Source organism: Lemur catta, chromosome 16 (genome assembly GCF_020740605.2).
Source record: "Lemur catta isolate mLemCat1 chromosome 16, mLemCat1.pri, whole genome shotgun sequence".
Classification (NCBI taxonomy): Eukaryota; Metazoa; Chordata; class Mammalia; order Primates; family Lemuridae; genus Lemur; species Lemur catta.
The window spans coordinates 33,572,840-33,588,055 of record NC_059143.1 but is presented as its reverse complement, the minus strand read 5'-3'; the positions used below and the strand labels follow the sequence as shown (position 1 = coordinate 33,588,055).

At 47.8% G+C, this 15,216-nt stretch overlaps 1 protein-coding gene across 1 annotated transcript in view; it reads right to left on the bottom strand.

Annotated features, from left to right (window-relative positions):
• SLC14A2 (solute carrier family 14 member 2) overlaps positions 1-15,216 on the bottom strand; it is a 157,339-nt gene that overhangs the window by 16,541 nt on the left and 125,582 nt on the right. The window contains exons 7-10 of the mRNA XM_045527913.1: positions 13,156-13,303; positions 11,950-12,084; positions 10,203-10,252; positions 9,512-9,686 (exon numbers count right to left, since the gene is read on the bottom strand). Of these exons, the coding sequence (XP_045383869.1) occupies positions 9,512-9,686; positions 10,203-10,252; positions 11,950-12,084; positions 13,156-13,303 (508 nt within the window). The remainder of the gene's footprint in view (positions 1-9,511; positions 9,687-10,202; positions 10,253-11,949; positions 12,085-13,155; positions 13,304-15,216) is intronic.

Here is a 15,216-nt window from a genome sequence, read left to right as displayed (position 1 = left end):
TGTCTTTCTCAGGTTTTAGACGGGTTTTACTCCCTCTCGGAGGTGCATCGATGCTGTCCATCTGTCACTTGCAATGTCCAATATATGGAGCATCTGGAAGCCACCATCAGGACCCATCTGTCATCCTCCCCCAGCTCCCCGGGTCTCCTGTTCCTCGGACCTGCTGTTTTGGACGCACCCCCACACCACAAGGCAATTTCTCAGCTGCAACACCAGAGCGCCTTTCTTTGAAGTGACACATCATATATAATTCGATTTTTTTTTTCTACAATCAGTTCTCCATGAATATGCTCTGGCCACAATTTGGACAGATGTTTCCCCCTCGTGGAACTTGAGCTTTGCACTCTGACTTGTAATTTCTGGGGCTACTCTGTGTGTGTGCAACTGGGTGCATGTGGGTGGTTAGTGGGGGTGGTTCTTTTTCCTTCCAAGTTGTGTTTAGTTGAAAGTTTCAAAGATCACTGTACAAACTCTCAAAGACATTGAATATTAGAATTGGAAAAGGCTTTTGAGTTGTCTGGTCCAGCCCTCTCATTTTACAGATTCGGAAACCGAGGCCTAGAGAAATGGAATGACTTGCCCGAGGCCACACAGCTATTGGAAGAGCTGAGAGTAGATATTACGTAGGCTTGTTCCGTCTCTTGCCTTGTAGTCTAAGATTTATCTCCCTAAACATTACTCCCCATTAGGGATTTATTTTTGGTCTATCAACTCAACTCTGCATTTGGATGTAATGGTCTAATTAGGTATTCTAGAATCCATTTCTCTTTAAACCAAGATTCCCTTTGCTCAAGAAAAAAACCCAACGTCTTCTTGAACCTTTCCTGAGCCTTCCTATCTGGACAGGGAGGTGGGTTGAGAGGCAGGTGGGGTAAAGAGGAAGGTCGGGTCCACAGGAACACTCGGAGATAAATTACTTGGAAGCCTCAACTTCTTAATCAATTAGCCAATTTTTTTTAAAATTTTTTTTAAGGAGGTGAGGTATGAGTCACATAACCCTGAAAGAAGCAAGACTCATCCTCATAGTAAATGCTTGAAATGTTCTCTTCTCCTTCTGCACACAGCTCACTAGAGCCAATAGTCTCGCCTAGATTTCGTCTGTTTTGGTGTCTTTGGCTCACTCCATGGGGAAGACATCAATAAGCATAAATGAGTTGATACCTCATTTAACCTCATGATACCTCATGATAACATAAATGAAGTCAAAGAGAGTATAAAGGTCAGAGCACCCCATCTATAACTGGGGTGACCCCTGACCGATTTTGCTCCAGAATAACTTTTCACTCTCTTTCCACTGTTCCTGCCCCAGCCCGCACCCTCAGAATTGCATGTCTATAGCATCAGTCTCCCTGATTTTAATCTCTCCTCTTTCAATCCATTCTATGCTTCAACTGCTAGACAGTATCATTATGTCACTCTCTTACCCAGTAATCTACATGGCTCCTTATTGCCGAGAGGACAGTGCTCAAATTCCTCTGCTTGGCTTTCCAGATGTTCTACAATATGTCTAACTTCAGCATCCAGCTTCATCCTTTTCCTTCCCAACACACACCCTGCCGTGGTGCTCTGACCTTACCAATGGCCCTCTATGCTTCCTCCATCCCTCTTCTTGCCTAATTTCTATCCACTCTTCAAGGTCTGGTTTATGTTCTGCTCCCTCTGTGAAGCCATCCTTGCCTTATTTGGCCATGTGGATCATTCCCTGCTTTGAATTCCCATTGCATTTGCAGAAGGTACTCTAGACTACATCTTTTGAAGTTAGGGCCACAGTGGCTATATCGATCGTTTATATTGATCATTACAATGCATATAAAATTATTCAATAATTACTTTCCAATCTAATGAAAACACTTGGAATTATCGATTCCAAGTATTAATAGAAGGGGTACAACAAGGCCAAGGTGTTGACAGTAGGTAGAGGCCTGGCCATGGGCACACGATGGCTTTCCCTCAGCAAGTTCACCAAGGCCCATATTCTCTGGTGCCAGTTTTGGAGGAGACCACATACCTTACAAGGCTGTCCATTCTCTGATCATATAACTTCAATATCCTGGAATGTTGATCCTTATGGCATGGCTATTTGTCTTCCAGAAACATCCACTCTTGGTAGCTACACAAAATAAGTCTATAGAAATCTGAGTATGTAAGAGAGGGATACTGCAGAGATGCTGGGATGTTAAGATGTTTTTGGATATTGGACAATCCAGTTCTACTGGTGTGTCTGAGGAAGGGCTGTTGGCCCAAAAAAGCCTGAAGCAGATGCCTTTACCCTGGAAGCAGCAGTAATGAATTGTGGGGAGAAGGCATTGGACTCTATTTCATTAGCCAGAGGTTACATCCCAGAGGCTCAACTCAGCATGGTACTGCCCTGGGAACCAGGCTGATATGAGAGCGGTGGGTCACAGAGTTGTAGAAAGGACAACAAATGAAATCAAGTGGGTGTGGGGGGTGGCAGGGGCTCCGGGTGTGAGTTAGGCACCTGGACTTTTGCTCAGGCTCTTTTACCCCCTGGGCAAGTCTCTGGACAAGCCGTGGTTTCCTCATCTATAAAATAAGAGGTTTGAACTATAAATATTTAAGAGCCTTTCCAGCTTGAAGCTTCCAAGATCTAGATTCTCTCTAGAGTTCTTAGTAAGGTTCCCAACCCAGGACTGTCTTCACCAGACACGGCTCAACAGAAGGAAGAAACAGATCAAAGACAGCCTTTCTTTCTTTTCTTCCTTTGAAAAGTCAGGTGGTCCTGTTGGCTGGGGAGAGGGGGGCTCTGTGGTTATTTCTCTCCCCCAGGACCTCTTACCTTGGCTCCTTTCGATTTCCTGCACAGGCTGGAGGAATCTAGACCACTGGGACTTGGGAAGACACTTCCTTCCGATGGGGTGGCGTCTCTGGTCCTCAGCTCCAGGTGCGAAGACTTCTCCTAAACCCAAACCCCTTCACTGCCCTAAGCCCCCCAGCCCATCCTCCGACTGACTCTCTGTAAATTCACTAACTTGCATTCCCTAAACCTATGCCTGGTGAACGTCTGCCCGTTGAGAAAAGGTACCATGGAGGAGGAGAGAGAAGGAAGACAAAGCTCCTTCTGCAGCTCGTCCACACTCTCTCTGGCCTTCCTTCCAAAAGACTATCTCCCAAGTTCCCTGGCGAAGACTAGATCCAGCTGCTTTGGTTCCAACACCTGGTTGGATCAAGCAGGTTTCCTTAAAAGGACAGAACTGGGGACAGTCTAGTAGCTTCCCTCCGGTCCCTCAGGTTACCTTCCCGCTACACCTCTCTTTAGAATTCTCACTCCAGCATTGGCACTTAAAGCAATTATCCAAGTGTTGTCTCCCCAGGGGGCCAATTTGCCTTCCAATCTCAATAAGTTCCCTTAATTCCCCATCCAGGCAGGGCACAGCCTGGGGAACCGTATTGCCATCAGCGTCTGGATGGAAATTTCTGCACAGCCCAATCCTAGACGCTGTCTTTCTGGTTCTGTGGAAATTTTCAGAGCTTTCTTTCTTCTGACTCCTACTGACCGGGGTCCTGAGGGACTGGAGGCTCACTGCGGGACCCTCGCAGAGCAAGAAGCCATGACCTAACCCCTGACTCCAGAAAGGCCTCTGAGGTCTACATATATTAGGGAAGTTGGCCCTCCCAAGTCCCATGAGGCCATAGGGTCTGGTGGACTGGAGTTTGGGGAGGAGGCCCAATCCAAACATGTTTTGTTTGGCTTTGGGAGTATGATGGATCATGCATCCACCCCCGAACCCACGTGCCCCCCCTACACACATGCACTCAGTGGTGGGGTGTGTGGTGGCCTACCCAGGTTCGAAACAAAACCTCACGCTGGGTAAATTAGCTACACCTGAGTAGACAAATGCCCCATCTGACGTCAAAGGCCCCTTCCCACCTTGCCAGGTGTTTTGGAACTGCCCAAGAGGGTCCTGTTCATGGAGGGCCTTCCAGGAAGGAAAGCAAACAAAGGCGGTGGGAGAGGTCCAGCTGGCCCCCACATTCCAGGGAGAGGAGGGGACGGTGTGCACAGCAGCTCAGCTCCCCGCATGGGGGCCTGTCCTTAGCGTCCAAGTTCAAGGCTGTGGCTGTCTCATTGTTTCCTTGTCCCCTGCCAGCTGGTCTGGCTCAGCCCTAGGTGCTTGTCCCTTGCCTTTTTGCTCTGGCCTCTCCTAAGGGCTCCTGAACTTTCTGTGATGAGCTCACTCCAGCTACCTAAGCATCCACCCACCCCAGACACAATAGGAAGATGCCACCCATGAGCAATTTGAAAAGACAGGAGATGATTACTCCTTAAGAAGTCATTTGGGAAGTTTATGTAGGTTCCATGAACCAAATGGAACCGTGGCTCTTCCTAGTGTAGTGAGTATCTGTCACACATGCTCGACTTAGTGTGGAGCAGTAAGGTGATGTCCTGGAAAACAGAAGGCCATGATGGGATCTTGTCCCCAGCTGGTCCTACCAAAGGCTGGAGCTCAGATACCAAGGGCTCTTCAGGAGATAGGTTTGTGGATACAGGCTCCGGCCTCGCTCTGTCAGAATTCACTGCGGAATACAGTTTTCTTCCCAGTGCTCATGGCTCCCTACAACTCTACATTTCCGGGCTCATAGAGGGAGGAGACCTGCACTCACCACCAGGGGCTAAACTTGGGGAAGTTGGATTCCTCCAGGGAAAAGGGCCCAAGTCCATGTGGAATATATGTGAGCCAGAGCTAGAAGTTCTGCAAGGAGCTGCTTTCTTTGCTTCATTCTACTCTAGCAGCCAGTGAGTGCAGCCATAGGAGGTGGCAGGGCCTCCTCCTTGCCAATTCACAAAGGGTTAAAAAGGACTTGCCACTCTCCCCTACCTCCCTCCTTGGGGTCTTGGAATTTTTATTTCCACTTAGGGTAGAAAGGTTCCCTGTGGATTCTTCTATCTTCTCTAGATGGCTAGAGGCAGGAAAACCCAGGCAAGTCAAAAAACCTCACATAAAATGGGATTGCCTTTAAAGTTGCCGAGTGAGACTGTGGTTTATTGAGTAGAAATCATGCCCACACTGAAACTGCCAGCCCCAACCTGATTTTATATTATAGCTGTCTCCGGGCCTTCACAACCTTTATGACCCAAGAAAGCAAAGCTCAGACTCCCATGCGAAGCACAGACAAACTGGGGCACACTAATGTGATGGGACCATAAAGGCAGGCCAGAAAGACAGAGTTCCTCAGAGGGTTGACCAGAAGAAGAACCGCCCCCCAGAAGGGACAGTGATGGGAAGGAGAAGCTGCAGGCCAAGGCCCAGTCAGATGAGGTTGTCCCCCAGCTTGTGTCCACATAAGCAGCCATGTTGAGCATTTGGGTAGTGACCACATGGCTAACTGGTCAAGCTCTAGGAAAAGCTGTAAAGGTACCAATGGTATATTTTTGGTACATATGGTTTCTATGTTCTTATCTTTTTGCCACTTTAGTGTTAGCTCCTCCTTACTGCTCTGCAGGAACTCAGGGCTATAGAGTCACAGAGGCTTGGAGTTGGAAAAGAGAGGCTGCAGGGGTCATCTGGTCTAGTCCACCCAAAGCAAGTGTCCCCAACCAGCCTCCAGGCCCTGCTACTGCACTATCAGAGCAGGGAACTCAGGGCTTCATAAGATACCATTTTTCACATAACTTCTATTGTTAAAAAGCACCCCTCTCTGCTGATTCAAAGTTGGCCTGCTTAACTCCCATTTCATGGCGCTCGCTCTGTGCTCTGGAGTGATGCTGAGTGAGCTGACTTCTTCCACATGCCTTACCTCATACTGCAGACAGACCTCAGCCTAGCTCTTTCCTCTCTCCTCCAAGACAAACACAACCAGCTTCATCATTCTTCCCTACGAGACAAGGTGGGCACCAGACCCAAATTCCCCCAGCTCGGCCTCATCTCAGCATCATGCCCACCTTTGCCAAAGACCCTCTCAAAATGTGCCACCCATTTTTCCTTTGTGCTCTTCCCTCCAATTTTTTTTTTTTGTAATCAAATCTATTCTCAGAAATGGCTCCTTCAACCTGAGATGCAAATGATTGATCATGCTTACTGTGTCACATTCCCAGGACTATTTCCATTTTAACAGGTTCAAAGCCTTAAATTGAAAGTATGGCTAGGAATGGCTGGGCAGCAGGTAATGCAAAGAAAGGGGACAAGAGGGGAAGCGGCACAGAAATGTTCCTGGAACCCTGAAAATCGTGCCTGACACATTTCCTAAACAGAAAACTAACCTGACCAGATAATTTACTCAAGAAAAAACTGGTGCTGTGACCGTGAGTGGGGCCAGGCAGTTTGCGGTACCAGCCTCATCTTCACCTCAGGTGAGACTACTCACCTGGCCGGCAAATCCACATAAAATGAATACCTTGAAGTCAGAAACTGGTCTGATTCTTTCCTGGTCTCTCTAGCCCAGGTCCTGAGTAACATACTACAAGTTCCTCATGCAGTGTCTTCTGGATGAATGAATGAGTGAGGTCAGGCCATGAGGCAGACTTTCTTGGCTCATGAAAGTTGGCAAATGGCCCTAGGCAACCAGCACAGAATCTCTTATTCTGGGATGGAATAAGGTGAATTGGCAGAAGCTTTGGGACCACAGATTACCAGAAGCTGTGTCTGATTTTTGGAGCAAGAGAAGATAAACAACAACAACAAAATAATAAACACACATGGAGATCCAATTTCAGCCCCTATTCCAAAGATTTTCTGTAACCAAAAACCTGACTTTTGAAGTAAAGAAAAAAAATCAACTTCTCTGTTGAATTGAAGGAAAGAAAGGTTCCTTTTGGGACCTGAATCAGTGGCCTGGAAGATCAGGTGGAAGAACCATCTCAAAGCAGAGCAAAAATATAAACGGCAAAAATTGTAAAAAGAAGATACATAGCTTGGAACAGAGATCAAGGAGGCCTAACACATAGATGTAGGAGTTCCAGAGACAGGAAAATACAGAGATGGAAGAAAAAGCAATAATCAAACAAATGTTAGAAGAAACGTTGCTGAGCTGAAGAAAGACTTCAGTTAGCAGATTGAAAGGCAGGATCAATGAGAGAAGACACACCCTTAGGCTTAACTTTGTAAAATTCCTGAACTCTAAAGATAAAAAGAACATCTTAAAATCATTTAGAAAGAAAGAAGAGGTTATTTACAAGAGAAAAATAATGAGATTTCTCATTCGTTACACTCAGAAGCCAGAAAATGAAGAAACAACATCTATAGACAACTGAGGAGAAAGGCCCCAATGCAGGAACCCAACACCCCGCAAAATGCCATTCACCTGCCAGGGGAAAGAGTCTCTGTGGTCATGCAAAGAGTCAGAGAATATGTCACTCTTGTTCTCTCATACATTACTTGAAGAAAATACTCAAGAAAGAGTTCTAAACCAGTAATAAACGAATCAGAACAGAGATCGCAAGACAGGGGAAGAAGGATAGAGGGAAGAGTGATTAGAGGTAACATGTTTAATACAAATGGTAAACTCCAAACAATGACAGAATTACTGGAGATGTATTATGTGGGGGCTCAGTAAGAATTTTTGTAAAATGGAGAGGCATATTGCAAGGGGAAAAAAGTAAAAATGATAAATGATGTTAGCAAAATCTGGGGACGGGAGATGGCTGGAGAAGTAGAAGTGTTTTAGGGACTGGGGCACTGGGGAGGGGAATAGTGAAAATATTTAAAAGGCCTTAATTCCTCAGGGTGAGGAAGGAGCATTAGAGAAATGGAGTATCTTGTCAGAGAAAACTATTTGGCATCTTGTTTCTATAAAATAAGAGAGAAATATGGTTTTGATTATGAGTATTGGAAAGGGGCAGTAATCACTACTGGAAGAGAAAACAAGAGTAGACCTTCCACATTAACAAAAGGAAGAAAGAGATTATAACATGATCAAACTTGCAGAATGAGAAAAATGCGATTCATGCATTGTAGGATGGCTGAGACCACCGGACCCTCACATGCCCGTCCATCCCTGAGGCTCTCTAACTCTCCCTGCTCTTCCTGCCTAGAAACTCCAGTGCTGAAGGGCCATGGTTTTTTCTTCCTCCCATGGTGGTGTGGCTTCTGGCAGATGGGAAAACACACAACAGAGCGAGTGGCTGGAGGAGGGTTGAGCCTTGGCAGTGGTTCCCAGACATTTACATGGAGGCATAACTGCATCCTGCTGTTGCTGTTGCTGGGTCTGCCAGTTCTCTGAAAGAGCCTCAGAGAAGGTTTTCCTGATTCAGGTCATCCCAATCCCACTTTTTTGGGCATCCTCTATTTCCTGAGAGTCCTCACACTGTCACCCAGCGTTTAAAATGCCTTTGTGGCTCTGTTGTAAGGGGCCTGGTGGTGTCCGTTTGGGCTTGCAGACTGCCCCCTGGTCTCTCACCATTACTATGATGATAGTGCCTATCAGGGATCAGCAGACTACAGCTTGTGGGTCAGATCAAGCCCACTGCTTGTTTAATAAAGTTTTATTGGACCATAGCTGTGCTCATTCATTTACATATTGTCTACGGCTGCTTTTACGATACAATGACAGAGTTGAGACTTTGCAGAAGAGACTGTGTGGCCTCCAGACCTGAAAATATTTACTCTCTGGCCCTTTCACAGAAGAAAATTTGCGGACCCCTGATCTATACATTTTAAAAGATTGAATGTAAGCTGTTGACTATAGTTGGGAAGCTAAATTATAAAATTCACAGATAATTGTTTGGCCTTTTATAGTCAGAGCTAACCACTTAAGTATCATAGACCTCATAATGCCTCCAACATCCACAAGCTAATAGAAAAATGAAGTAAATTTACCAAGCTTTTCACATGCTGAGCTCAGGTACTTTCCTTAACTGAAATCTCTGCTCAGAGTTGCTGGTTTGATCCAAACCAAGAAATGCTTATCCTCCATAAGAAAGTCATATACAAGATTCTAATGTGATAGTTCCTCCCTGCTGTGGAATCTCACCTTGCCCTTTACTAAGACTACTGAATGTTCAAGACTAGTTATTTAGACACTTCCAGTGCCCCAATTGTCCCTGTTTTAACTTTAAAACTCCATCAGTGTGAAACTCCTCTCTTCTGAATTAAGTGCCCACTGGCCACCAGCTTGGCCACTGGGACACCTTCACTTCCTAGCACTCGTGTCCCCTGACTTCCATCCGTGCTGTGTCAGCCCAGGAACCACTCAGCGAGTTCAGTTTTCTGGCGTCTATTATTTAGTTGCACATGCCAAAAAGATCATCTCTGAATTATCTTCCCAAAGGACTAAATAGTGTTTTTGCTTTAAGTCAACAACACTTAAAACACACTCCTTCCTTCTAACTCATCACCAGCTTCCTTTAATGTCACACAATGGATAGTTCCAGAGATTTGGGCAGAGGGAGAAAATCAGCTTCAGACAGGGAATTACAGGTGTGTTTGGGTCTCTACAGGTGCGAGGAGAGGCAAAGAAGGTGAATGCTGTGGCTGATCGACCCAGAGTGCAGAACGCAGGGAGCAGACACCCGGTCCAGGCAAAGAGCATTGCTGCCTGGAACTTGGCTAGTCACCGCTGGGGGACTTCTCTTCTTCACTGCTTTTCACTGTCAGGTAGTAGACGCGGTTGGCCTCCGGGTAGGTGACTTTGCTGAGCGGGAGCTTGTAGATGGCGGGGTTGTTGGTTGTCAGGAGCAGGAAGGTGAGGGTGGCAAAGCAGAAGGGCCAGGTGCCTGGTGGCACACCAACCTGGAAGGAAAAACACTGGGGTCTGAAGAATGTTCCTAGGCTTCTCTGTTGGGCCAGGGATCCCCAGGAAGAAGGATGTGATGGGGCTGAGGATGGAGATGCTCCCCCAGTGAAGGCATTGGCATTCTTGGATTCAGAACGTCGGAGTAGTTGCTCAAGGAATTTCAGGGGTTGAGACACAATCAGAATCTTTCAAGAAGGGAGCTGAGAATTGGGCTGAAGATGGACCTAGCCACACAGCCCCATCTGTCTGTGTTTTCCAGTGCTAGTTACATGGTGATCTCTTTCTTTCAAAACATACACACACACACACACACACACACACACACCTTAGAGGCACAGGTATACAATTACCAGTCCTTCCCTGGACAACCCCCTAGATAAATGTTGGCAGGGGCATTGTGTGAGTACCAGCCACCATTACCCACTCAGGATTGTTACACGAGACCCCAGTTGTCTGGAAGCTCTGGCTGGGGAAGACACCCTGGGGCAGTGTTGAGGAGAATACAGACTTACCACCGACATGATGTTGGAGATGGCTGCTCCCATGTACGCACAGAACAGGGCTGTGGAGGAACAAGGACATTCAGAGTCGGCTTCCCAGAGCCTGCCCCTCACCCTCCCCAGCCACTGCTGTAGCAGAACAGGGGGCCCAGACCAAGAGCAGGGGTCCCACCCTGTCTCCTGCAGCCTCAGTGTCTGCACCACGCCTGACATCTGGCGTGCTTGCCTGGCACTACGAATTATCTCTTCATTCTCTGAAGCCAGAGATGAAAGCTCATATACCCTTTTATCCCTTCCTCACTTCCGTGGTGGCCTTGCATCGAGTCAGCCGTCAAAGTCATGTTTTGCTTGTCCACACTGACTTTAGGGATGGGCTAGCACAGGCTGGATGATGGTCTGTCAGAGGGAGAGGGGTCAGACTATAGGAGCTCCCACTAAGGTCCCTCCTGTACACGATTCTGAGCAGCTGTGATGCAGTTTGACGCTCACCAAGTCTCACCAGGGCTGAACCTTACAGGATCCCAGAGCCAGGCAGGGGGTTCCCCGTGGGAGCTGGGCCCCGAGGACGGTCAGCAAAGCTGGTGCCTCTGGACGAGCTCCGTCATTGTTCCTCTCTGTCCAGAACACCCTTTCCCTCTCTCTTTGCCAGCCCAGATCCTTACCTGGAAGGGCTGAGATAAATCCCAGCCTCCCCCCGTAGCCCTCCCAGTGGGTTCCAGCCACCGGAATCTGCCACTTTTCTGAAGGCCAAAGGAAGTCACAGTCTGAACCTCAACATATCTGGCCCTTTTGACTTGACAAACGTTTACTGGGCCCAGCCTCGCGCTGGCTTCTGAGGGGACACAAGGGGGACATGGGAGCCATTCACCATCCCCATGTAGAAGTGGGGAAAACAGAAGAAAAGCTGTTCTGGATGCTCTTCTGCCCTTCCCTTGTCTCTGGTTTTATTACTAAAGTCCTGCCCTGCTGTTTCCAGAGAGTGTAACAACGCCAGCAGGGGAAGGCTGGGGGAGATGGGGCTGGGGGCTGACCCTCCCTTTTGCCATTAAGAGCTGTGTTCTAGGACAGGTGAATTGGCCTCTTGAGTCCCATTTCCTTATCTGTAGAATGGGCCTGACTAGCGATGCCTGGTGGTATTCTTGGGAAGATTAAGTGAGCTCATACGCTTATATAACACAGCTGGGTGCAGGTCTACAGTAAGGACTGTGGCCAGCTTTCCTCTAGGTAGTGCATTCTCCATTTCCTCGGTAGAAATGGGGCTTCCATACTGCTAGGTTAAGATTTTCAGTGCTCCCAGGTACATCATCCCACTGGGTCCTTTCAACAATTTTTGCAGGCATCACAGCTTTAATAATTATTTGTGCAATTCTCTTTGGCTAGACTGTGGGTTCATGAGGATGTGGCCAGCATGGTATCTGCCATGCCCAGCCCAGGCCCTGGCTCTTACGTGGTACCCTGTAAACAGTTGCTGAGTGAAGAGTTACAGAGTGCAGGAATGCTGCCATTAATGTACAAAGAAGTGCACATGTGACTTCCTTGTAAACTTTATGACATTGTGTAAGTATAACAGTGTAAAGTCATTGTGACTGTGTTTGACAGAGGAGGAATCTCACATCCTCAGCTGTGAAAGGCAACCCTGGAATGAGGACCTGAGCCACTGGCCTTCCTGTCATTCTGTTCAGTACTGATGAGTGGTCACGTGACCAAGGGGGTAAGGAATAGCCAGGGTGACCTGGTTGTTGGATTCCCAAACACCTACCGCAGATGAGGGCCAGCAGGTGCGTCTGCCAGGTGAGGGCGTAGAACATGCCCCCTATGGCGATGCAGGACAGGACGCAGTTGTAGCTCCAGAGGCCCAGGTACACCGTCTCGAAGGGCGTGGCCAGCGTCAGGGCTATGGGACAAGGTATGGTTTTTCTAGCTTATTCTGGGTCACAGAACGAAGGCTGGGGTGCCAGCTGTCAGGGTGGCCTCCTGTTGCTCACCCCACACCTCTAACCCTGCCCAGCAAAGGAGCCTCTGCAAATGGCATCTGGTCTGAGGAAACCAGCAATGAGAAGAGGGTGGTGGTTTCCAAACTGTTTTTCAAAACCATAGGTTTTGCAAAGAGGAGTGACTACTTCCTCCCCGGTGAGAAGGGGCCAAGGAGGTGAGACTCCAGGCCCTTCCCTACCAATCTGGCAAGAGCAACTGCATTAAGATTTCAATTTAGAAAAGTTCTGTTTCAACTAGTTCACAAAAATTATGAATATGCACGTATAGGTATATGCGCCGACAGAGGAATGATATGGCAAAAGGGAGGCGATGTGAACACTAGGAGAATCTGGGTAAAGAATTTATGGGTACCTCTTATATTACTTTTATTTTTGTAATATTCTGATGAACTTAAAATGATTTCCAAATAAAAAATATTTTTAAAGTTCTGTTTCTAAAAGTCTTTGAAAAACATCGGAAGAAGTCAAAACAGGCTCCTACTCCCAGCGTCCCTACCCCAATTTCTGACTCTATTGTTGGAAAGAGCATATTTGTGAAGGTGTGTATGTACCTATCCGCATATAGAGAGATATTGAATCACATTTGTCAAATGGCAATCTAATTTTTGAGAAAACTTTTCCTTTTAGCTTCCCCCAAATTTCAAAGTGTTGGGCCATTTATACCCCAGCTTGGTCTTGACTACTGCCCCTGCCCCTGACCCTGACCCCGTGCCCCTCCTCTACCCTCATTTCCAGTGCTCAGTGTGTGCCCACCTTGATCTCCAGTCCCCTCACATCTCTCCACAGGTCCTCCTACTGCACTCTGCTCCTTTTGGAGACTCAAGAAAGGGAAAAAGAAGCCCCTACCCCTGACAGTGTTTTAAACCTCTAGTGAAGAGAGTAAGTCTAGAATACTTGCTGCATGCAGGGGGGAAATGCCCTCAAGAAAGTTATCCCAAGGATGTCTCTGCAGAGAGCCGCTTCCGTCCTACCTGCCAGCATCCCCACGATTGAGCCAATGGCTGCGTGCAGGCAGATGAGTGGCGAGCAGATGAACAGGGCCACCAGGAACACGCCGCCCGTCCAGGGATTGTCACAGCCGTACACCTGGCCGACCCCGATGGGGATGGCTTGTAACAGCTGCAAAGTCAAGAGAACACAGGTCACGGGGGCATAAGCAATAACGCAAAGATAAGGCCTCAGGGCCAGATGTGAGCCATTCCTGGGTGTGTAATGGGGCGGAACGGGAGGATGACTGTGCCCTGCAGCGTGTGCGAGAACACGGGAGGCATGAGCTGGAACAAATGGCTCCTCACTCCACCGCCCAGCAGGCATCTGAGCACCCCTCATGCAAAGCCGGGGCCCCAACACGGGGGCTGGGCATGGAGGAGCATAGGGCTTCTGCTTTGAGAGCAGAAGCTTTGAAATCCTAGAAATATTTAGGTATGGCCGAAAGAGCTTTGTCCTCAAAGAGGTTATACGACCTGGTCATGGAGAAAAGAACTATAGAATTTCAAAGCTGGAGGATCACCTATGAGGACGGCCTCCTCGTGTTACAGATGAGGATGCTGTAGCCTGGAATGAGGATGTGGCATGCCCGTGGTCACACAATGAACTGGTGCAGAGCACCCTGGAAACTGGAGCTCCTCACTCGAGCCCAGAGCTCTGCCCACCCTCCCATTCTGCCTCCTTTCCTTTTTGCCCTCAAAGGACTGCAAAAATAGGGACAATTCAGCCTGGCCAGAGAAAGGCCATCCGACATCACTGCCAAATGATTCATCCCCCATTCCGACACTGCCAAGCCCCCCTCAGGCTCAAGGATGTTTAGGCTTTGGGCCATTCTCCAGATGGCCACATACTATGAATCTTTCTGTGATGCTAAGTGCCCCCTGAGAACAGGGGAAATGCTTCTCCTCCTTTCCAGGGGCTCCCAACCTCCAGAGAAGCACTGAACAGGCAGTAGCCACCAAAGAGGACCTGTCAACTGTGGCTTGATGGAGAGACGGTGAGGGTGGCAAAGACTTTAGACTTTAGGGGTCAAACTCAGAGGCTCTAGCCTGTACTTGCCATCAAAAAGATGAGTAACCTTTGATCAAATCATTGACTGAAATGGCCTAGATTATTTCCAATATTCGTAGAATATTTCTAAAATCTCAGAAGGTCTAGAAGAAATCCCTTAAGCCCTGAAACCCCCAGTGACAGTCTAGGGAGGAGGTGCATTCTGGTCCCCTCAAAGCTTTTGCTCTCAAAGCAGAAGCCATATGTTCCTCAGAAGCATCCATACCCAGCCCCTATGTGGGGGGCCCTGGCTTTGCGGAATAAGCATCTAATAGGTGCTTAATTAATAGGTAGTGGTTAGCTCAGGGGTTCTCAAACTTTGCTGTGCATTGGAACCCCTAGGATCTTTAAACAAATACTGATGCCTGGCCCTTCCCTAGACACTCTGATTTAATTGATATGGGCGTGACTGGGGCCTCAGGTGAGTCTCATGCAACAGAGACCAGTTATAGACCATCTCTTATAGATGCTGGGAATAATTGCATTTCTTCCTTTGGAAGAGATTTTTTACTTTTTAACAATTTGATTTAATTTTGGGACCAGTATGATTTCTTTAGGGAATAGTGCTCGAGGAGTCCCAGATAGCTTTTAAGCTTTGCCCACCTTTGTCTTTGAATGGGTGGCCTTTTTCTTTGAATGGGTGGCCTTTTAGTAACCAAGCACTGTTTGGATCACAGCCCGCAAACTTGTGAAAGGAATGGCAGTGTGGGTCCCGATCGTATTTATGGGAATCCAGAAAACACTTTGTACCAGACCAGAGAGCTCAGCTGAAATGCTGGGAACAGGCTAGAAGTCTACTCGATAAGACCCCATGACTTGCTAACACCTGAGGAATGCGGGATGCTACGGGGAGTCCAACTTCTACCTTTCCATCTGGGAGCTCGGGTTTTAAGCCCAAGCAGTCAGGAATGATAGGAATGAGGGAGCAAGTGGCCTTGGAATGGAGCCTGAGTTTAGAATGAAGCTTCCTCTGCCAGGATCCCTACGTATTTCAG